Source organism: Haemorhous mexicanus, chromosome 2, assembly GCF_027477595.1.
Source record: "Haemorhous mexicanus isolate bHaeMex1 chromosome 2, bHaeMex1.pri, whole genome shotgun sequence".
In the NCBI taxonomy this organism is placed as follows: Eukaryota; Metazoa; Chordata; class Aves; order Passeriformes; family Fringillidae; genus Haemorhous; species Haemorhous mexicanus.
This window is the reverse complement of record NC_082342.1, coordinates 30447437-30469647: the sequence shown is the minus strand read 5'-3', so window position 1 is coordinate 30469647 and position 22211 is coordinate 30447437. Positions and strand designations below refer to the sequence as shown.

At 50.2% G+C, this 22211-nt stretch overlaps 2 protein-coding genes across 4 annotated transcripts in view; both read left to right on the top strand.

Annotated features, from left to right (window-relative positions):
- Positions 1 to 373: 373 nt before the first annotated feature.
- On the top strand, positions 374 to 8115 carry TRIM45 (tripartite motif containing 45). The gene is made up of 6 exons (XM_059838105.1): positions 374 to 721; positions 2902 to 3635; positions 4620 to 4749; positions 6532 to 6646; positions 6866 to 6992; positions 7789 to 8115. Exons 1-6 carry the CDS (start codon positions 396 to 398, stop codon positions 7938 to 7940), a joined length of 1584 nt encoding a protein of 527 aa, XP_059694088.1. The 5' UTR covers positions 374 to 395; the 3' UTR covers positions 7941 to 8115.
- VTCN1 (V-set domain containing T cell activation inhibitor 1) overlaps positions 7878 to 22211 on the top strand; it is a 20031-nt gene continuing 5697 nt past the window's right edge. The window contains exons 1-5 of one of the 3 annotated variants that reach the window (XM_059838109.1): positions 7878 to 7948; positions 18006 to 18070; positions 19030 to 19377; positions 20965 to 21243; positions 21908 to 22069. In XM_059838109.1, coding sequence (XP_059694092.1) covers positions 18007 to 18070; positions 19030 to 19377; positions 20965 to 21243; positions 21908 to 22029 — 813 coding nt within the window. In that variant the 5' untranslated portion in view covers positions 7878 to 7948; position 18006 and the 3' untranslated portion in view covers positions 22030 to 22069. Of the gene's footprint in view, positions 7949 to 12345; positions 13039 to 18005; positions 18071 to 19029; positions 19378 to 20964; positions 21244 to 21907; positions 22070 to 22211 lie in introns of those variants that run through there. The other 2 variants (XM_059838108.1, XM_059838107.1) reach the window with 2 other exon arrangements.

Sequence of the window (22211 nt, the reverse complement as noted above, 5' to 3'; positions counted from 1 at the left end):
GGAAGTTTGGAACTGGAAGAGGTAGAAACCTGATCTGCCGGCGGTGGGGTGGGAAGGGGCCCTTTTTTCCCACACAAGCGGCGGAGACAAGCGCGCAGGTGCCAGAGGAGGGGAGCAGCGGGCCCGTCCCGCCGCGCCTCGGTCAGGGGGACGAGGACAAAGGGGGCTGCCAGCTCCCCTCCCTCCGGCCGCCTTCGCCGGAGGAGGAGCGGCGGGATAGGCAGTCCAGCAGCAGGGTCCCCGGGCAGCCCCCGCCCCTCACAGCGCGGCTCCGCGCTCCTCACGGGGCGGGCGGCGCCGGGGCGGGGACGGACCCCGCGGTGTGGGGCGGCGCGAGGCGTTCCCGACGGGAATGCTCGGCGGAGCCTCCGTGAGGGGCCGCGCGGGCTGCCGGCATGTCGGCACCGCGCTGCCCGCAGTGCGCCCAGCCCTGCGTGTCGCCGCGGCTGCTGCCCTGCCTTCACTCGCTGTGCGAGCCCTGCCTGCGGCGGCTCGGGCCGCCGGAGGGGCCGCCGGGCGCCGCCCGCCCCGTCCTGTGCCCGGTGTGCGACGCCGAGCTGTCGCTGCCGGCCGGCGGCGTGGGGCAGCTCCCCCCCGACTGCCTGGCCGGGAGCCGCGGCCGGGCCGCGACCGGGTGCGACCTCTGCGCCGACGGGGCGGCGGCCGGGCGGTGCCTGACCTGCGGCCTCCGCCTCTGCCGCTTCTGCTGCCGGGCGCACAGGTGAGCGGCGGCGGGGCGGGGACACCGGGACACCGCGGCTGGGGGGCGGCGGGAGGGCGCAGCGGGCAGCGACCCGTTCAGGGCGAGCCAGAACAAGAATTGGCTTGTCTCCCGGTTTTTACCCACCGCTCACCACCCCTGCCGAGAGGATGTCCGCAGGGATGCTCTGTACTCGGGTGGGGACAAGCAAGCTGCTAGCATAGAATCATAGAATATCTGGAGTTGGAAGGGACCCACAAGGATCATGGAGTCCAAGTCCTGGCCCAAGACAGCCCCAGGAATCCCATGAGCCTGTGAGTGTTGTCCAAACACTTCTTGAACTTCCTGGGAATAGTTCCACCAGCCATGTTAGTGGCCATTGGTTCAAAAATCAAGCCACCCTTTGCCTGTAGTGGTGTCCACATGCTGGCTAGGTCTCAGTTTAGTGTCACTGGGCAACAGGGATGGGTATGGGCAGGTACTCGCAGGACAAGAGCCTCACATGCTGTACTGTCCCACTTTGGAAAAGACACATCTCCCGAAGGAAAGCCACATCTTTCCCAAAGGAAAAGGAGAACGTTAAGTTGCTGCTCTGCCTCTCTCCACCTGCAGGACCATTTACTGTGTGTATGTGTAAAGGCACCCTTAGGCAAACTGAAAGTCCTGTGGAAGTCCTGCCTAGTGTGGTTGCTACCTGCTGATGATCAACCCATGTGCTTGCCTAATACATGCTGTAGAATTATTGCAGAAACAAGAGGTAACTGCATCAGAGTTAGGAATCGAAGAGGAGAGGGGTGCAGTGGCCTGTAATCCAGGCAGAGGACAGATAGCACTACAAAAGAAAAGTGATGTATAGCCTGAATGGCCTTCTGAAGCAAGGAGGTGACAGGCAGGGTCAGAAAAACACCCAACAGCACAAGCCAGGGAAGCCTCAGCCTGGGTTAAGCAATTCAGCCTGTTCCCTCCATGTTTGCTGCTTCTTTCTGCATGATTAGCAGATTCTTTCCCCAGAAGGAACTGAGACATATTCCTCCCTGCCCTGCCCCCCTGCACATAGTGGTGCCTGTGGGGAAAATAGTTTAGGCTCTTAGTTACCTTTCCACTCCGGGTGTAATTTTCAGCATACCATTCTGCTTAGCTAATGCCTCGTACACCATGGAGCTGCTGAAGAGTGATAAGAGACCTTGAATAGCAGCCTGCTGCTCTGCCAGGGTTAACTGCAGAAGGGAGAAAGCAGCAGAAAATTTGTCCCTGTGACCCACTTCCTATAGTATTTACTGCAATCATTTTTTCACCCCACTGGTATCTACAGACTGTCACTTGATTCAGTTGATGCCAGAGCAGAACAAGGGCTAAGGAAAACCATTTTGAAAGGATTTCCTGGTGTGGTAGGGAAGGTTTATATGGTTCTGAGTGCCATGGTTGTGCTCCTGGGAACAAGTGAGAGATCTTAGGCTGAAGTCACGCAACACCGGAAGGCTTTGAAAATGTGGGGCATCTAAGGGAGGTTAGTGGGAAGCAAAAGGAGAAGCATAAGAGCCTGTGGTGAGGTTGCTTTGTGTTACCAGAGTGACTCTGCAGAGCTTGGTCCTTGGAGTGTGTCTTTGGTTATGGACTGGAACTCCCATTGCAGCTGCCACAAGTCATTAGTGCAGGAGACAAGTAAGGAGAGGGGGGTTTTATATCCTTCTCAAAAACTAACTCCCAGTGTCCAAAATAGCAGAGAATGGAAGTATTTCTAGTGCTGACCTGTGACATGGTAGATGTCTGGGTTATAACAGGTTCTTTGTGTCCCATCTTTGGTCTCTTCTGAGCAGGACCTAACTTGCAAGCAGAAGGAAGCTGAGTTTGACTTTTGGAATATTAAATGTTTTACTGTTTGACTGTCTTCTGGCAGTGGCCTGAACTAGATTTTCCCCTAAGGGATATTAGAGCTCACTTGCCTTGTGTCTGAAATCCATGCTGACCATGCAGTTAGGGGTGCTCCAGGAGCATGGGAGCAGCCCCTAACGAGCTCCTCCTTTGTGTGGAACCTAGTTCTTGGGAGAGCACAAGTCCTTTCAGGGAATTTCAGTGGAGACAGGAGGGACCAGTGCACATTATGACTTGCAGCTCGTTGCAAATAGGCATTTGCAAAGGGTCTCAGTTTTTTTGTTTTGTATCCAACATGCACAAACTGATTGGTGTTTGCTCCTGCCTAGGAGACAGAAGAAGACGGCCTCCCATGCTGTGACAGAGCTGGAGAACTCCAAGGATTGCAGCCAGGCCGGGAAGCCTCTCCTGTGCCCCTCCCATCCCACGGAGGAGCTGCAGCTGTTCTGCGAGCAGTGTGACCAGCCCGTGTGCCGGGACTGCGTTCTGGGCAGACACCGTCAGCACCCCTGTGACTTCACCGGCAATGTCATCCACAGGCACGGGGACGCCCTGCGGGAGCTGCTGAAGAGCAGCCAGCAGCACATGGACACCCTGGAGGATGTGCTGAGCCAGGTCGATGAGATGGGTGGCGCTGTCCGCAGTCGCGCAGAGGCTGTGGCCACAGAGATCTGCCTCTTTGCCAGGGGCTACGTGAAAGCGATTGAAGAGCACCGGGATCGGCTGCTGAAGCAGCTGGAGGACCTGAAGGTGCAGAAGGAAAACCTGCTGCACTTGCAGAAGGCCCAGCTGCAGCAGCTGCTGCTGGACATGAGGACAGGCGTGGAGTTCACGGAGCACTTGCTGATGAGCGGCTCAGATGTGGAGATCCTCGTCTCCAAAGGGGTGGTGTCCAGCCGTCTGAAAAAGCTCAACAGCGTTGCTTACAGCACCCACCCCAGTGTGGATGACAGGATACAGTTCTCCCCCCACGAGAGGGCAGGGCAGTGTTGCGGCTATGAAGTTTTTGGGGCCATTCTTAATAAAGTGGTTGATCCAGCCAGATGTACCCTGCACGGGGAAGGTAATGGGGTGCTGTACAACAGCTGAATGGGAGTGCGCTGCTCCCCGAAGTCAACCCTCTGCTCTCTGTAGCCACATGGTGTGCAGTTTCTGGCACTGTTGGCTCCCTGCTGTCCAGACATTGACCAGGGCAGAGGTGGAGCCCCAGCAGAGGTTGCATTGCCTGCCTATGGGAGTTGTGATGGGCAGGGAACCAGGCAGCTTTTCTCATCCAGATGTGCAGAGCATATGGCACTGCCCTCCACAACATCAGCAGCCTCAGCATGGGGCAGAGGCTCAAGGAGGGCTCACTCAGGGGATGGGAATGGCACCTGCAATAGCAGGACGTGATGATTAGATGGTGCTCCAGGCTGTTCTGCAGCATGAGCCCAGGCAGATTTCCTTTTTGGTTGATTAAGTTTTTCCCATTACAGCTTCTGCTGAGATTGCTATAGGAATACCTGGCAATACCTTGATGGTTTTATGGATATTTGCTCACTAAGGACTTGGAGCTGGGCCAGCAAACAGATAATGTTCAGACCATCCCACAGGGCACAGCCAGCTCTGGTCAGTAATGGTTTGTGCCAGGCAGACAAGACAGACTCAGAGCTTGTTCGACCCCGTGCCAAACTGTAGGTGTTGAGTTCTTTGGGGTACAGTGGGATTGTTCCTTTTTCCTCTGGGTTGCATGGTGCATCTTGAGGCCTTGTTGGGAAGGTGCCAGCTGGGCTTAGAGTGATGGACAAAAAGACCCCCATGATCTGCAGATCTCTGGGCTAAACCTGCCAGACATCTCTCAGAACCCATGGCTCCCACTCTCTCCTGGTACCCAGAGTTGTGTTGACTTTTCCCTGTGAGTGGAAGGAGCCGTACACCCCAGAAGCTGAGTCCTAGCTGTGCTCTGATGGGGCTGCAACTCTGCAAAATAGGTGGGAAGTGGCAGTCATGGCTTGACTTGAATCCTTTGTAGTTCTGTTTCTTTCTGGTTTGGCGTTTTTTTCCCCAGATCTCCACAGTGCTCGTCAGAACCAGCTGAGTGGCTTTACCCTGCTGTGCAAGGACACTACGGGGGAGCGCATGGCACGGGGAGGAGAGGCTGTGCGGGTCACCATCACCCACAAGGACAAGAGAGACTGGTGGGTTTCTCACCCAAGAAATCTCTGGCTTAGCCTTTCTGCCTCCCTTATCCTGGCTCCCTGCTTGCTTAGCGTGGGAGGATGTTCTTCAGCATGTGGGTCAGAATCTGTAGAGAAAAGGCACTACTCTTTTGCTCACACTGCTCTCTAGTGGTTATGTTTGGCTGGGCACTGATTGCTGAGATTTGTATTAAGTCTTTGGGTGATTTGAGCTTCTTAAAGGATTCAACTCCTTGTGTGTGTTGCTAGGCAGAGGGAGCTGTTGTTCCTTCTCACTCCTCCCAGCAGACACCTGGGGCTCCTGCTTTTGTTATCGCCTAATCAGTGTAAGTCATTGCAACCCCTGTATGACAGTCACAAGTCAGCTCACCAGCACCATGAGCTTCTGACAGCTGATGGAAGTGCCTTCTTCATGTTCTAGAGAAAGAATCCTGTTGTGTTTTCGTTCTTTTTCCTGTAGTTGCAATCACTGAGTACTGTAATGGGTTTGAAGGTTTTCTAGCAAAACCAGGAAAGGCTGCACTTGAGCTGCTCAGTGTTTCCACAGGGAAAATGACCAACCAGAAAAAAATTATAACTGTTTCCAAACCACACTTGTCACTAAAGAGTAGCCAGGCACAAAAGCAGACCCAGTTGGGGGTTAGTTCTTAAGAAAAGCATCTATTGTTTTATAGTTGCTGGCACCAGATGCCAGCATTAATTTGTTCCAGGAACACTCATGATGGGATGACCTGTTGAAAAAAGGGACTGGATGCTAAAACCCTTTGCTATGTTGACAAAGCACACAGAAGCAGTGCTGGCTGCACGGATGCTTATCAATAGAGCATCTTTGTCCAAGAGTATTGTTCCAAAGCACTTTCTTTCCACAAGTGCACCTGTAATGTAGGAAGGTGCATGCCCGAGGGGTTTCTGGATTTCTCTACCTCTGGGGTAGAGGTCGCTGTAGCCACATTAACTCTGTTTCTTGCTCTTGGCTATGTATGTATGCAGTTGCTACATGGGTTGCTGTCTGGCTTTGCAAAGCTGTCTGGCTTTGCTTTGAGGCACAACAGCTGCAGAAGAGCATGAAGTATCACCACACAGTTCATGGCAGGAAATTATGTAGGCAGCTGTATTGATGTGAAGTGTTGGGGGTGGGGAATACAGATTATAAACTGTCACATCATGGGGCCCAGGAGACTAATTAGCAGGGATTAACAAGAACACCTTCCTCTATACAGAGCTGCCTGATAATTGTCTGTGAAAAGCTTTCCATCTTCCTGTGGAGCAGGCAGTTTATCCTCAGTAACCAGCTGAGGCTTTCTCTCTAGCGCTCTGTTCGCCAGAATTCCCTGTGAAACACAAGGAGCTTCACTAGGAAAAGGAAGAATTTACCAGCAGGGACCTAGAACTCCAACTCCTCCGCATTGAAGGGAAGAGTTGGGGTCAGTGCAGTTGGGAGAGTGGTTAAAGTGATTCAAACCTACCCTTCCTGTCTTCTTAATAGGTTTTTCTGTAGGTAACTGCTTGCTGAAGCTGTGAATTTACCCCATTTCTGTGGGCTCTTATCTGATGGGATAATCTGATTTGTAAGTGTGCTGTGTGTCATCTTCTGCCGTTTCGGTGTGCAGGTTGCTACAGATCCTTGCAGTGCAACTGGCTTTGTGTGACTTCCTTTGTATGGTAATTGCAGCTTCCAGTAGCAGGGGTGTGTGAAAGCCACTCTAGGCCAAACTCTGGTTTACATTTAAAGCAATTTTCTGCCAGTCACTGACCTCTTGGGTTTCTCTCCACTGTTCACAGTGCAGTCAAGCCAACGGTGTGTGATAATGGTGATGGGACCTACTGTATTTCCTACAGCCCTGAGGAGCCAGGCTTGTATGCTGTCTGCGTCTGTGTGAAAGGGCAACATGTGCAGGTAGCATTTCTTGTTTCTCTTGCACTGCTTCTTCTTTACCTACTTTTCTTTTCTTAGGTATTTGTTTCAAATCTGCTAAGGATTATTTCTACCACATAGCAGTTTAAGGCTGGGCTTAGTGATCTGTGGCTGACAGGGTCACCCAGATGGTGTCTGAGAATGCAGACACATCTGACAGCACCCACTGCAGCAGTCTCTCTGTTTGCTTGTCCTCTGCAGGGCTCTCCCTTCACTCTGATGGTGAAGCACAAGTTCCGTGAGCACCAGGGGGTGTTTCATTGCTGCACGTTCTGCTCCAGTGGGGGCCAGAAAGCTGCTCGCTGTGCCTGTGGTGGGACCATGCCAGGTGGGTGCTCAGCTCTTCCCACACAGCTGGGATCAGGAGGATTTGTTGCACTAGGTCCTCCCTAGTGGATAGAGTTGTCAGGAGATACTCTTACCCAACTCCCACCTTGGACATGCACCAGGAATGTGGTTGACTGTACGTACACCTGTTCTGGTGGGGTGACTGCAGCAGGGAGAAATGCAGCAGGACACACAAAGGGGCTTTATGGCACATCCCATAGACAGAGACCTGAGCCAGCTGCGCAGGAGGTGGGGCAGGGCACCTCAGCCTTTCAGCCCTTCTGAGTGAGGGTGAGCAGCATTGCACCTGCAGTGTTCCTGTTCCAGTGCTGGCATGTTGGGAGCTTGTGGGCTGTGTCACACAGTGACCAACTCTGGAGAAGCCTCACTCCATGTTTAGAATAAGAGTTCAACTCCCTTACTTGTTTAATCCCAACCATCTTCCCTGTGCTTTACCGGCATGTGTCATCATGTGTTTTTTGTGTTTTTAGGATAGAACTGACCTCTTCCTTTTTCTGTGCTTGATCTCTGTCTTTGGCCATAGACACAAGCAGCTGGCATGGGGTTCTGGATGCCCATGTGTAGCTTTATTCAACAGGCAAGGGAACAGAAATCATCAGCTTTTCCCAGCTATTGAGTTGAGTTCTTCTTTATTTATGAAGTCCTGGCAATTTAGCCTTTGAATATGCTGTGTTCTCATCAGAACATTTTAGAGAAGTCCTGGGGCCAAAGCCTATTACACACTGGGATTTTCTGGCCCACTTTGGGTTGAGCTGCTGGTGCCTCTTCTCTTGCAGGTGGGTACCAAGGCTGTGGCCACGGACACAAAGGTCACCCTGGCTGCCACCACTGGTCATGCTGTGGACAAGTGAAGGAGAGCTCAGAGTGTTTGTGTGGGCCACCCAGTGACACCTCACAGAGGAGTTTGCTCAGGACAGTGGCACTCTGAGCAGCCAGGTGAGCACCTGGGAGTCCAGGGCACTGCTGCTGGCTACTCCAGGAGCACAAATGATCCATGAGGATCCATATGATCAATCCCTGCACAGCCTTGCTGCCAGCAAACAGCTGTTAGTTGAGAGAGGGGGGATGAGGGAAAATAAAAACTGTGCCTTATGTTCCACCAAGGGGTGTGTATGCAAAGTTATTTTGTGCTCAAACAGGAGCAAATTCTGGGAATTGTACTGCTGCCTACCCTTCTGAGGACTTGTGGCCTGTGAGGACATGCTCTAAGGGAAAACTCATTCTGAGCAGTAACCTCACAGGAGGGTCAAGATGTGTCCTATTCTGCAGGGTCAACAGCCTCTGCTGTCCTTCTTGATGAGGTTAAAGCTGCTCATTGGGGCCCATTCCAAAGGGTTTGTCATCATGCCTTGGAAGGGCTTGGCAACGTGAATATGGCTTCTGCCTCCCTGTTGGATCTGCATCAGGATTCCAGCCTTGGATGTGTGCACATAGCACAGTCATGCTGCTGGGAGCTGCTCTTTGTTTGCAACTCCTGCACTTCCTCTGGGTATACTGTAGTCTCATTATACCCTGCCTGCAAAGTACAGGCAAGGTGAGTTAGTAATGTGTCTGCAGGAAGGCCCAGAAAACCTCCTGGCATTGATAGCAGCAGGAATCAGAGTATCATTCACCTGGTCTGTTTGTTCTCCATGGAGATGATGTGGGACACAGTGCTGCTGGGGGTGGTGGGGGAGCCAGGGGAGTGCCCAGCTCACCACGGGAAGATCTGGGGGCATTTTGAGCATCAGTAGGAGTCAGAGACGCAAGTTTGCAATTGTCTGTCCAGAACTGGAGCACAGGAGATGGAACACAGCAAAACTCCTGGATTTGGCTTTTGCAACCTTGGAAAGGCATTTATCAACTCATAGCTGGGGGAATGGCATCTGTGATGAGGAAGAAGAGGCACTTTCCTGGAAGGGCAGTTGCCACCCTGCTGCCATCTGCTTGCCTGGGTGAAGCAGACCCTGAATACCTTCCTTTACAAAACACATTTCTGTCATTGAGGCTGGGAACACCCTGGCCTGAGGGTAACCTTGCCAGTAGGTGTGTGTGGATAGGGGCTCCTAATTCTGCCTGAGGAGCTGGGCACAAAGGTCCCACTGTTGTTTGGTCACTCAGGGAGAGGAATGCTGCTCCACTGTCAGCAGGAAGGACCGAGTCTTGCTTTTCTGCATTATGACAGCTGGCTTGTAAATAGTAGAAACCTGCACTGTTTGTTTACTCAGCTTTAGAAGTCTCTCATTTGTTGGTTGTTCCTCTTAGAAAGCCAGTTTTGGACCTTCTTCCCAGCAAAGGAGATAGATATCCTCATGCAAATGCTGTTTATAGCTTTCCATAAATCATCCAGAAAGCTTCCCTGCCAAACAATCAGGGAAGGCTAGACTATTTAAATCTCCAAGTTAGGCAGTTTAAGGTTGCTGAGTCTGAAATTTCAAAGCAAAAGTTTAGTTTGAGTTAGCCATTAATGGAACAAATTGTAACTCATTCTCATCCTTGCTATGTACAAAGTCAATGCTCAGTGCAGAATGTGATGTAAACCAAAATGCCTAAATTTTTTGTGTCTTTCTAATTCTTTCCACCAACTCCTTAGGTGTGTTGTTTTTTCTCAGAGCCTTCATGCTGTCTGGCAGAGGGAGCACATAAGGACAGCACTACCTTCTAGGCACGTAATTTCTGACTAAGAACATCTTAGTCCTCTCAGACAGAGGAATGTGTTTTCTCTTTGTGTTAGGTATCCCTTACACACCCTGTCGCTGATGTTTTCCACAAAGCTGTTTGTCAGAATTACACCAATGAAATTTAAACCCTTCATGGAACTGCAGCTCTCCATCTGACATGGGCAGAGCAGTTTTTGGACAGCTTGGGTCAGGCCTTGGTATTGATTTTTTCTTCTTGTTAGACTTGAAGGCCCAGTTGGTCCCAGGGATTAGGAAGTATTGGCGAGCTACCACTGTGAGCTTGGTGTTGGTTGTGCATGAGCATATCTTGATAAAAGACATTTAATGACCTTAGTCCCTTTGGGCGGGGAGGGGGCTAGGTTGGAGTGTCCTCCCATTATTTGACAGCAGCCTCAGTCTTTATAGTGCTTTGCAAAGGAATACATCCTTCTGATCTGCTGGAGTCTGACATTGGACCCCAACATTCATTCCCAAGACAGGCTTCCAGTGCTGAGTTGGTAAACACCTGGGTCAGGGGGTGCATTAGGAAGTGTAGTTAGTCTGCTGGGCTGTATGATGTTATTTCTGTCCAGCTGGTCCTTGAGATAATAAAGGTATTTTCAAGACAGACATGAATGCAGTGCTGACAGGACTGCACTGGTGGTTACTGATATTTTTCTTTTCCCAGGACAAAAGCTCTTGATAAAATTGCCTGTCTCCAAAATTTGGGGAAAAAATGAACATGGGGAGGGGCTTTTGGACTCAAGAGAAGAGGATTTACTCTCTCAATAGGGAAAACAGTGTAGCTGTAAGAGAAACCATGAAGAACAAGAGACTGTGGTAAACCTGGAAGATTGTCTGGAACCTGAAAGCCTCCATGTAGGGTGCTTCCAGAGTCAGGGTCAGGCTAAGGAATCTCTCCTTTGAGAGACAAAGCATGCTGGTGACATGACTGCACTTGTGCCACCAGTGTCTATTTTGTCCCAGAAGATCTCAGGAGCAGAGGCTCAGATGGGCTTCTTCTTTTTCCCACAGCAGAAGGTGCTTCACAGGGGCATACCACCTGATAGGAATGCCATGTCAGGACAGATCCACATGCAGTGTGGAGGACTTTGTGTATTTGCAGCCCAGGGTGGCTCAGCACCTTCCTCTTTTGAGAAGTGAGGGCTTATTCTGAGTGCTGCTGCCCTTCACAGGCAGGTGAGGCTGAGGACAGATATTGCCAATATGGCAGTGTCAAGTTCTCCTCCTTCCAGATTGCTTGCATTCTCATTTGTGGTGCTTCTCAAGCACCTCTTGACATCATTGATACAGATGTGGGATCATAAGGCTGGAAGGATGTCCTACATTTTGGGTCAAACCCCAAGAAAAGCTTTCATCTCTTTCAGCTTGCTGGCTGCCTACACCTCTGTGGAATGCTCTGTCAAACTTGGCTTCTGGTCAGCTTGCCACAGCTCCATCTTCTCCTTCACCAATAGCTCCTGCAGCATTCCAGTGACACTGAAATAAGGTGTGAATTTCCCATAATCAGGGGAACTCTTCTGTAGGGTACCACCAGCTACTGGGCCCAGCAAAGCTGGTAGCACTTTGTGCCTGCTGTTGCCTTCTCAATGAAGGCAGCTGATGAGTCCCAGGTGTTCACCAGCTCTCACAGACCATGTGGGACCAGATCCTGCTGTCACATCTGGTTGGATTTGCTAATAAATTCAAGATTGGTAAGAGCTGGGCAGATCATGTAGTCACAGACCCTTGGTTTCCTTGGGAAGTATCCTGACCACCTCTTGGGGTTTTTTTGCAGGATGAGCATACAGACAGGAGTAGGGTCCAGCTTGAGCTGCTCAGATATGAATGTGGTGTTGCCCTGGGGAATGGGACTGGCCCTGGTCCTGTTGGGGCTGCCTGTGCCCAAAAAGCAGACGTGCTTTTGCAATGTGGAAATAAGCTGATTGTTGACTGTGCAATGGGGTGTGTGGCTGACCTGGAGTTAACTGGAATGGAAAGGGGACACCTTGTTTGCCCACTGCACACGCAGCTGTAAATCGGGTGTCACCACAGCCATTAATCAAGTGTCACAGAGGGCAACAGGATATTTCTCAATGTGCATTTCCCACCAGACCACTGTGGCTTAGAGCTGTTCTTAGCTTCTTGTACTATACTGCTAAATTATGAGAGGCTTAATAATCAGCAGAATGCTAACAAATAATGATGATTTTTTTTTTTCTGATTATCACCACTGACCAGTATTAATTGGTCTTGATTATAACCTCTGGTTATTGCAGAGAAAGTAGTTTGAGGTTTTTTAGGTGCTGGACTGTTCCCAGTTCCTCTGGGCATCCTCAGCTCTGCATGGGAGAGCTGTTCACTCCCACTAACCATCCAAACTTGCTGGAGATAGCTACAGACTGTAAAAAATCTCCTTTTTCCCATCCTCCCCGGAACACAGTCCAGATGTAGATGTCAGGATACGCAGGTTCCCTTTTGGGAAACTGAACATGGTGGTGCAAGCTGCCTTCCCTTCTCTTTCACAACCTCTCTGCCCTTCTCAACCTGTTATACCCAAGAGCTGCTCATCCTGCCCCCAGCCTCATCTGAGATCAAGCCCAGAGGGAAAGAGCTGCAGGGCCTTGCAGATGCCAGTTTCTTTCCTTTACATGCTCCAAAGTGCACCATCCTGGCAGACCTAAGAGCAGCAGGAGCTTGCCTTGGGTGAGGGTGAGAGGTGGTTTGGCCAGAAGGAGAACAGTGGGATTAAACAGCAGTCAGAAAAGGGGCTGCTGCCAAGCCTGAGTGGCTCTGAGAGCACTGCTGAGCTCATAGGAGCCTCTTAGCACAGCACAGAGAGGCAGGGGAGATTCACAGTGTGAATGGGGCAGGAGGGGGACCTGCAGGTGGGACCTCTGCCCAGTGCCAAGAAAGTGGTTGGAGATTTTTGTAGGGAGATCTGAGCTAGTCCTGGTTATGACACAGCCCCTTACTGATGGATAAACTGCAGATCTCCTGGGACACTTGAGTACTCTAACCCCAGGATTAGCTGGCTACCAACAACAAGCTGTAATATTTTTTTGTCTTAAATAAGACATGTTTCTTAAATGGATGTGTAGGAGGTCTCTCCTGTTGCTCCAGTGTCTAACCAGGCCTCCCTGCTTATGACTGCCCTGGGGGTGGGGAGAGTTGAGATGCTCAGTTTCCTCATTCCTGAGAGTTCCGTGCTTGGACTCTCCACTCCTTAGCTGCATTCAGTTATTTAAGCAGGACAGCTTGGGAGGATATATCATGCAACAGGCAGGGGCTGCGCTGAACAGTGTGGGACCTTCAGGCTCCTGGTGTTTGACTTGTCTCCGTAGATGCTGTGACCATGGCATCCCAAGGCCAGGTCATTTTCTGGAGGTATGGTACTGTCTGCACTTGCCTTGGCAGAAGGGAGGGAGTTGCATTTTTCAGACTCTTGGGATGTATCACCCTGCTGCCAGGAGCTCTCAAGAGAGCAGTTCTTTGCAGCTTGGCTGTACTGCACTCACTCAAGCTACTTAAATACCAGTACAGCTTGTTTTCTACAATTTGTAAGGCCATGTATGTATCAGACACCCATGTGCAGTCATCAGCTGTAGTCAAGATGGAGATGCATGTCCTAGAACACTGCATATGCTAGAATTTGCTATCCCAGGGTTGAATCCTGTGGTAGATCGGGTGGCAACGGTTGAGGAAGGGTGTATTCTTGCTGTAGTATTTTGGGGGTTCAATGGCTTGAGGAAGGCACCCCTCTTCTGCTGGTCCTCAGACAGTTGCTTGTGTTTCCATCACATCAGCTTGCTGTGGGGAGAAAGAAACTGTCTTCCAGAAGTTTCCTTGCAGGAGTAAGAGCTGAGAAGACATTCTCAAAGTGTTTTGTGCCTCTCATTTCAATTACCCCATTTCCTTTGGAGCTATTGACTGAGTGCTGGTGAACTAAAGTTGGAAAAAGAAGTCATGAAAATATCTGCCTCATATCCTTATCTCCTGATTAGTTGAAAATAACCCCCACCAGGTGGATAAAAGGGCAAATTTTTCATCCTCTATTGAATGTGGACTGAACTTTCATCTAAACCTCACTGCTTGAAGAGAGACAGCAACAAGCTGTGTCTTTCCATCCCAGGTGTGGACTTTCCAGGCTGGATGGAGACAGAGGTTCCAGTGGTGTGTGAGACAGTCCTGCTGACATTTATTCTGTGAAAAAGATTTCAGCTGCTACCAGTATCTGTCCCACTGGAATGGAATAGAAGTGGGGAGAAGGACAGACCACATGTGAACACAAGAGACCTCACACATGAGCCTTGCCACGTGGAGCATCAAGGAAGTACTAAATAGCAATATTATCTGCACCTTTTCACTGAGAGAAGTGAGGCTGCCTCTTGACACAATGTCAGAGTGTAAATATTCCCATGGCACTGTATTCCTCATGTGTCTGGAATGCATGCAATAACTAGCTCTGTTATTCTCAAGAGGCAGCCCAGCCAGCCTTTGTCAGGGAAATGAAATAACTGATGGGTGTGAAAAAATGCTCATCTATACCTTGCTGCTGTGAAAACCTTCCTCCTGCTCTGCCAGTGCCTCTGCCTGCCCTGCCAAGCAGCAGCAGTCTACTGGGAGAAACAGGCTTCCTTCAGGGACATTTGCTCTTCAGGCTAATCCTGAAATGTAGAAACAGACCAGAGAGGGGGGTGAATTTTCCAGGAAGTTTCAGAGAAGCAGTGGGAGATTTCTGCTGATTTCAGGAAAAAAACAAAACCAACCAAGGAAACAAAACCAAAACAAAAAATCCCCAACAAAAACAACAACAACAAAACTCCCTGAAGTGCTGAAGAAAGTTGGGTTCTGCAATCATCAGCTGCACACTGGAATAGAAACCCTTTTGTTTTGGGTTACCACTGCCATTTCTTTTCCACGGTAAACTGCTATAAAGAGGAAGGCAAGGGACCCTCAATATCCTGATCTTCCAGTTATTTTGACCCTCTAAGCCCATTTGTGAGGGAAAGCTTCATCCAAGTGGAGCTAGAGATCTGAAGAATCAGGACTGTTGCCTATCACAGCCAGGCTGTGAGCCTCTCCCTGTCCCTGGGCTGTGATCAGCAGCATTCAGGCAGGGAATGAATGGATTCATTTAATGCCAAATTTGATTCAAAGTTTGACTGGTGAGGAACAAGACTATGGAAAATAGGGTAGGAGGCACAGGGCAGCATCCCACAGGCTGCCAAACTGGCACTGGGAACTGAGGGTGGTGTCAGGGCTCCAACTGGTGCAGCCTCAGCCACCCACATCAGTCTGTTTCTATGCCTTTAAAATACTGGAGGTACCAGGGGTGCTGATGCACAGAAAATTGCTTCTTGCTTGAAGTGCTTGAACTGGACTGCTGCAAGGCACAGCTAACACCAGCATGTGGCTAGGATGCCAGGTTCCTCCTGTTCACTCTGCATGCCTGATCTACTCATTACACATGGTGGGCACACAGCAAATGTTTGTAAGGATCTTGTGATTCCTGCATCTTGCAGTTTCTGCAAACTCCAGAGGGACTAATTTCTCCTTGTCCCTCACAAGAGATGTTGAAGTGGGCAGTGGCATGTGTACACCCAAAATTGTCATTCCCCCTGTAACAAATGAGCAGCTTTTCCAATCAGCCCTGCTGGTGCTCTGGAGCAGGGTGCGTAGCCACTCTCTGGGTGCAAAGCCAGCAATGCTTTGCAGCCATGGGGGCAGGTGGCACCAGCACAGGACAAAAATGTTGGTGTGGCCTGTTTGTGCTGGTTTGTGTTTGTCTGTGAGTAAGCTGAGGATGGTTTTGGACAGAAGGGTGTGGTATTCACATGCTTTCTGAGCAGAGAGAAACTGTGAGACAAGCAGAGAAGAAGGAAAACACAATTCTTATCTCGCTTGCTGTGCCTGTGTTGTGCTAAAGTAGAATGCAATATGGAGATTGTTTACCCAAAGTGAAGATGTTTTATTCCCTTGGCCTATCAGGGCCAAGAAGTGTGTGTGGGGGGGACTGTCACAGGACAGTCATGAGAGAATCAGAGATGAGTGCAGTTCTGTGCAGTTGTAAGCAACAGTGAGTGCCAGGCAAATTCAGTTTAAATAAAAGGTACATGGTGTAGTATAATAAAGTAATTAATTAACCTTCTGATGATAGAGTCAAATACATCATTCTCTCTCTCCCTCGCCAATGTCGGAGTCGTCGTTGATTTACAATAGAAAGGTGTGAGGGCAGAGGTGGTGTTCAGGCCAGAGGGTCCTTACAAGGACCAAAGGCAAGTGTGGTGGCACTTGAAGCATTCAGGGACTGCACAGGAGGACATCCTGGCTGCTTGTCCCTCTGCCTCCTAGCATTTACTGTAACCCTCTGGCAGCATCCCTTGACTCTGAGCAATTTCTTCCCTGCGCGTCCTTGGGAAGAGGGATTGTAAGATATGGGGATAAGGATGAGTCACAACTGTTGTGAGTCAGCCAAGTGTGGCTGTTGCTTGCTTTGTGCTTCCCAGGTGTGAGAGCTGAGGCTTGTCATGACAACCTTGTCTGAGTTTATAGCAGCTATCTCACTCTGGGATCAACTCCCAGAGTGGAAATTGGTAGAGCTCCTCAAGGAGATGGGTGTTATTCAGTGTACATGAAACACTTGCCATCTTCCCCAGAACAGGAAAGGACAGGCTGTCCCGCGGTGAGCCTGGCTGGGACCTTGAGTGACTCAGGATTGAGTCCTGTGGGACATGGCAAGGCTTTGCTGAAAGCTGTCACACTCCAGGATCCACAGGAGCCATCATGGTCCCCATCCTGCAGGCCCCCAGGGGAGGCAGTGCCTGGGTCCCCAGCTGCCTAGTGCCCATGGCTGGATGATATCCATGGCTTTTCTCCCGGTAGGGTCAGCTGTGATCCACCTTGAGGGATTAGGTGGGGAGCTGCTGTTCATCCCAGCCATGACTGAAAGCTGGTGACAACAGGGAAAAAGCCAAACGTGACATCTCCCAGCTCTGAGGGTATCTAGGCAGAGCTTGGTATGGATGTGAATGTGCAAATGGATTTGTGTGAGCCCTTATCTGGAGGTACCACATATTTTGGTGAAATACAGAGTTCTGATCCCTTCTGAGCATGTGCAAACAGGGCTTCCTCAGACAACTTCCCGCTGGCTTTAAGGATGAGGATGCAAGGGAGACAATGGGAGGTCAAACAAGTCTGCAACATTTCCCTTTTTCTCTATTCCCTCTTCCTTTCTCCCTTCCGTGCTGCTCCCTGTGGGAGAGGCTTGTTCACATGGTACAATTCTCTGGAGTTCCATATCAACCCTGTGATTGTGGCATCTGTGGAAACTGAGCAAGTCACAGATGCAGGCACACATCAGTGGTGGGAGGAGTCCATGGTTGTGGGAACATGATGGACTGTCCTGCAGGAGGCTGCCCATCAGCTTTGTGTTGGCAATGTGTGCTGCAAACCAGTAAATGCTGCTGAAGCAGAGCAGCTGGTTTTGTGTGGGCAGAAGGGCTGTGACCTCTCACAGCCTGCAGCTCTCTGGCCTTCTCCTCTGTGAGGAGTCTCTGTGAGACTGCTGGGCACAAACTCCAGGATGTACCTGTCAGTTTTGTGGAGAGCTGCTTCAGGGCTTGCTCTGGTTGGGAGCTGAGTTTGCTGCCACAACTCCTCAGTCCACAAGAAAATGTGCCTGTGACCACATGACAGCTCCACTGGCTGTGGTGAGAGTCCATGCTTCTAGGTCTGGCCAAGCTAGGCTGTGCCACAGAGGTTCTGCTTGGGAAAGCTGGAGCTGTGCTGATCCATGATATGCTTTTCTTCTCCTCTGGCATGGCTGCTTCAACTGTGTGGCTTGGCAAGCGGTCCTCTCCTCTTCAGTCTCCCATTCAACAGCCCATTACCCGTCTCCACATGCTGCATCCCAAATCCAACCAGCTCAAAAAAATGGCCCTGTTTCCAGACCCCTCCTGCACATTCCCTGCTGTGTACCGGGTGTCTTCTGGTCTCAGGGGCTTTGCTCACTCCCTGGTCACTTACAAGCACCAGCAGGGACTGCCTGACTTGCTTATGCACCAGGGAATGCAGAGAGAAGCATCCTGCACTGGGGCCAGCTGCCTGCTCTCAAAGGCCAAGCCTGGGTCTGCTGCCACATGGTCCCCCACTGTTGATGTCAAGGGCTGCTCACCTGAATGTGAACATCACTGTTGTGGTGATGTGCTTTACCCATCTGCCTCATTCTGGGTCTGTGGCTCACCTGCCTCCACCTCCTTCCTGCAGGCAGCTCTGCAGATGGACAGTATGGGTGTGGGCTGAGAAGGAGGTGGGCTCTGCACTAATGCTGTCCTTTCTTTTTTCCCCAACAGCATGACTACAGTCATTGTCATCCTGGCTGCAGTGATCGCCCTGATCATTGGTTTTGGTGTCTCAGGTACGTGACTGCTCAGATTTCTTGCAGTTACTGGTGGGATGATGAACTTCTGCCCTGCCTCTACCTCTGTGTGTCCATCCCATGCACAGGCTGACATGTGATCAAGTGTGGAAGTGCCACCCACCACCCTTTCACAAAGGCTAGATAGGTGTGTAGTGCAGCCTGTGCTTCTGGAGGTGTAGTGGTGTGTCAGCTGAAATTTCCTTGGCCTTGGAGCCCCAAACCTAAACATAAAGTCCTGCTCATACTCTGCTCCTTCTCCTGGATGGGATGAGATGATGGGATGGTGGTATTGATTGTGAAATCAGAGAGCATCTGCCAGGATGAGGCGCCTTTCCCAGGACCCTCAGAGACAACAAAAATGTGTTGTTTTGGTGTTGGCCAAAATGCAGCTTCCTTGGAATGTGCTGAGTGAGGATGGGTATGGAAGGGCTGCATGGGGAAGAGGGCCTGGCTCTGGGAATTCTCAGACTTGCAGCTTAGGATTTCAGATGCTCACTTTTCTTAAATGAAAGAAAAATATTTGGATTTCAGTAAGGGGGAAAGAGCTGCTATTACTCTGCCAGCATTATGCCTTCCAATCACATTTATATCGCAAAAAGAGAGGTCCTGACTAAGAAAAGACATAAAAATCATGCTTTTCTGGCAGCTGCAAAGAGAAAAATCCCTGATACATATAAGTAAACAAGAAAATACCACGTGAACTCTTCTCAAACAAGTAAGAAGAGCTACTTTTTGAAGCACTGTTTTGCTACAGAAATATTCCTGGGCTTTACCATGACATACAATCCACAGGAGCTGTCCTCTTACTAGCAGCACTGGTAGCAGCCACTGGGGCCTTGCTGTGTGCCAGTGACTGTTCAGCCTGAGGCTTGGTCCATGACAACCACAGGGCAGTATGGCCTTTCTCCAGGCTTGCTGCCTCACCTTTCTCCAGCCTCCTTGCTCTCTCCTTGCAGGAAAACACTCCATCAGTGTGACGGCGTTGACGTCTGCAGGGAACATTGGCCAGCGCAGCGTCCTGGGCTGCTCTTTCGAGCCCAACATCCGGATGGACAGCATTGCAATCCAGTGGGCCAAGGAGGGGGTAGCTGGGCTGGTTCACGAGTTTAAGGGTGGGAAGGACGACCTGCAAGAGCAGGATCCGTCATTTCAGGGCCGCACGGCCGTGTTTGCAGACCAGGTGATCGGCGGGAATGCTTCCCTGGAGTTGAGGGATGTGCAGCTCTCCGATGCTGGCACCTACCACTGCTCTGTCACCACAGCCAGAGGGAGTGGGGCAGCAGTGCTGCGGTACAGGACAGGAGGTGAGGGCTACAAGGAGCAAAATCCTGCTGCAAAACACATGCTAGTGTGGCTTGGTTGAACCTACCTGTGCTTGTGATGCTGCTACACCCCTGAGTAGGGTATATTTCTGGCTTTTACAGGGATATTTATGGCCTTAACCCCTCTTTTGACACCCTTGTTCCAGAAAAGGTTATAATCTTGATAACATGGTAGCTTTTTCTCTCTAGAATTTGGATATATCTCCAGCCAGAAGTGCTGCATAGTAAAAACTCTAGCATATTTAATATATTTTTCTCAGTTTTTCTGAAGTATTCCTTTTTAAAAAAAAAAAACCAAAGCAACAAACCTCTGATTATCATAGTTACCTGAAATGTTCCATATTTACAAGTGTCAGTCCTCCAGGAGAGATCTGGAAACCACCAGCCCTTCAGCCTCTTCCAGTGAGATGCATTTAGCTGTAATAACAAGTCTCCTCCTAAGCGGTCACCTCTTGTTGAGACTGAGGGATGAACCCCTTGAGGGTCTCCTCCAGACTGCAGTCTTTGCACCCTCCCTCTCATCCCTGTGGCCAGAATTGCTGCCCTACAGCTCAGATGGGGTGGGGGAAAGCCCTCAGTTCTCTCCAAGTAAAACAGGGTTTTGCAAGCCTGAGGGTTGCAAATGTTCCATGGGGACTTGGTCCCCTATCCCTCCTTCAAACCTTGTAGCTCTGCCTACTTTTGTGTTGCTTGATTGGATATTTAAAGTAATCCACACAGAAAAGGCATTAGAAAGAATATGTGAAATGTTGTAATGGGGTTTATTTCCAGCATGGCTGTAATACCTGTTCTGTGTGGAAAGACATACATGTTCCTTTCCGATTATTTTATTTAGCTCATCCTTACACCAGCTCACTTCCAGGTCCTACCACCCAAAACAAAAGTGGACAAATACTGAAGGCAGCTGTCCTGTGCTTTGGCTGTGTAAGCCCTCCTTATTCCAGGTCTGCCGGGGATTGCTCAGGAGAGAAAATGGCCTCAAGTTGCCCCAGGGGAAGTTTAGATTTAGTATTAAGAAAAATTTGCTCATGGAAAGGGTTATCAAGCCCCGGAACAGGCTGCCCAGGGATGTAGTGGAGTCACCTACAATCCCTAGAGATTTAAAATACATGCATTTTTGGTTATGGTATAGTGGTGGACTTAACACTGAGTTAAGAGTTGGACTTGATCTTAAAGGTCTTTTCCAACCTTAATGATTCTGCAACTCTGTGAAGCCATAGGTGTTGGTCAGGCCCCCTTCTCAGTGAGTGAGTGAGTGAGTGGAGAGGGTGAATTGTCTTTCCCCCACTATTAAGAATAACTAAAAGACACTAAAGCTGTGTCACCTCAGCAGATCCTGTCACGCTGGACTACTAAGTCCTAGGAGTCCTTGGATCCCTTGTACTCATCCTGCCACAGCCCAACCTATACAGAGCTCTCTGTCTGAGCCTGTTTTTGGCTTGGCTCCAGGCAGTGCTGTGCTGCCAAGCAGCAAGCAGCCTAGAAATACCTGGGACTGGTAGACTAGTTGGGTATTTCGTTCCTATCACTTGCCTTGTTTTGACTCTCTCCCTGTTTTTCCTCCCAAAGCCTTCAGCATGCCCGTGGTGCAGGTGGAGCACAGCAGCCATGGGGCCACGCTGCAGTGCGAAGCCCCGCGCTGGTTCCCTCGCCCTGCCCTGCGCTGGACGGCCTGCGGTGACACTGGGGAGCCCCTGCCCCTTACTGCCACCACCAGCTACGAGCTGAACCCCGAAAACATCACTGTGAAGGTGGTTTCCCTCCTGCACAACATCACTGCTAATGCCACCTACACCTGCGTGATTGAAAACAGCATTGCCAAGGCTGTGGTCAACATGAGAGTGACAGGTAGGGTCGACAGCACCTCGAGACCACAGGCACGGGGGAGAGTTTCAGCAGTGTTCCTGGTGCACCAGGGGGTTCCTGCAGCAGCTGTGCCAGGCAAGGAAGGGACTGAAAGCATGGCTAATCCAACCACTTCTCTGTTCCTGGGATGAATGAAAGGGTCTGTGTTTGCTCCTGTTATATGCTTCTCGTGGTATTGTCACCTTGGCCTGGGGACAGAACTGCCAGTGGACCGGAAGGAGGGACACACTTTAATGGAGTGTATTGCTTGGAATGTTAACCAAAACCAAACCAACCAAGTCCCACTTCTTTTGACACTTTCTTTAGCCAGTTCATCTTAGATCCCATTCGTGTACCAGACCAAAAGGCCCCTTTAGCAGTTATTGGTGACAATACCTCTGACTCCAGCCCAATCCCTTTATTTAAGAAGCCATTTTACTCACAGAAAACCAAGCTTTCCAAAGGTCCTGAGCATCTTCTCCTGTTCTACATGAGAAGGGCCATAATGCTTCTAAAGCCAGGACTTCATTGCAATTGGTCTCCAGTACAAGAGGCAGGGTCTATCTTCATCCATATTCAGGAAAATGGGAAGGAATAAATTCACATTTTATTTGCCTTCCCTGCTGTGTTCCTGTTCTGGTAGCCTCTCACAATTCTTCTTCTACAGATTTCAGCTTTACAAAGGTGAGCAACTTGCAGTTGCTGAACCTGAATGCAGAGTCAGTGTCATCCTCCTTTCCAGCCTGTCACTGGATGCTTCTGCTTCCCTTGTACCTGCTGTCAATATAAAGCCTCTGTAAAGCAATTGGGAACTCTGCTGGACCCGCAGGTAAGCTTGGGAAGAGAAACCCCTATACATACAGTATATGGAGGCCCTCTTAGGGAGTTTGGCTAGAGCAGCAGACCTATCTCAAGCCTGCCAGAATGGGACAGCATGTCTTCCCCCTCTGCCCATCCTTTCCCCATCCCCA

Bases quoted from the DNA above. Each gene is read 5' to 3' on its own strand.
- TRIM45 (XM_059838105.1), top strand. From the start codon at position 396: ATGTCGGCACCGCGCTGCCCGCAGTGCGCCCAGCCCTGCGTGTCGCCG. The intron at 722-2,901 runs GTGAGCGGCGGC...GCTCCTGCCTAG, and splicing joins TTCTGCTGCCGGGCGCACAG to GAGACAGAAGAAGACGGCCT. The intron at 6,647-6,865 runs GTAGCATTTCTT...TGTCCTCTGCAG, and splicing joins TGAAAGGGCAACATGTGCAG to GGCTCTCCCTTCACTCTGAT.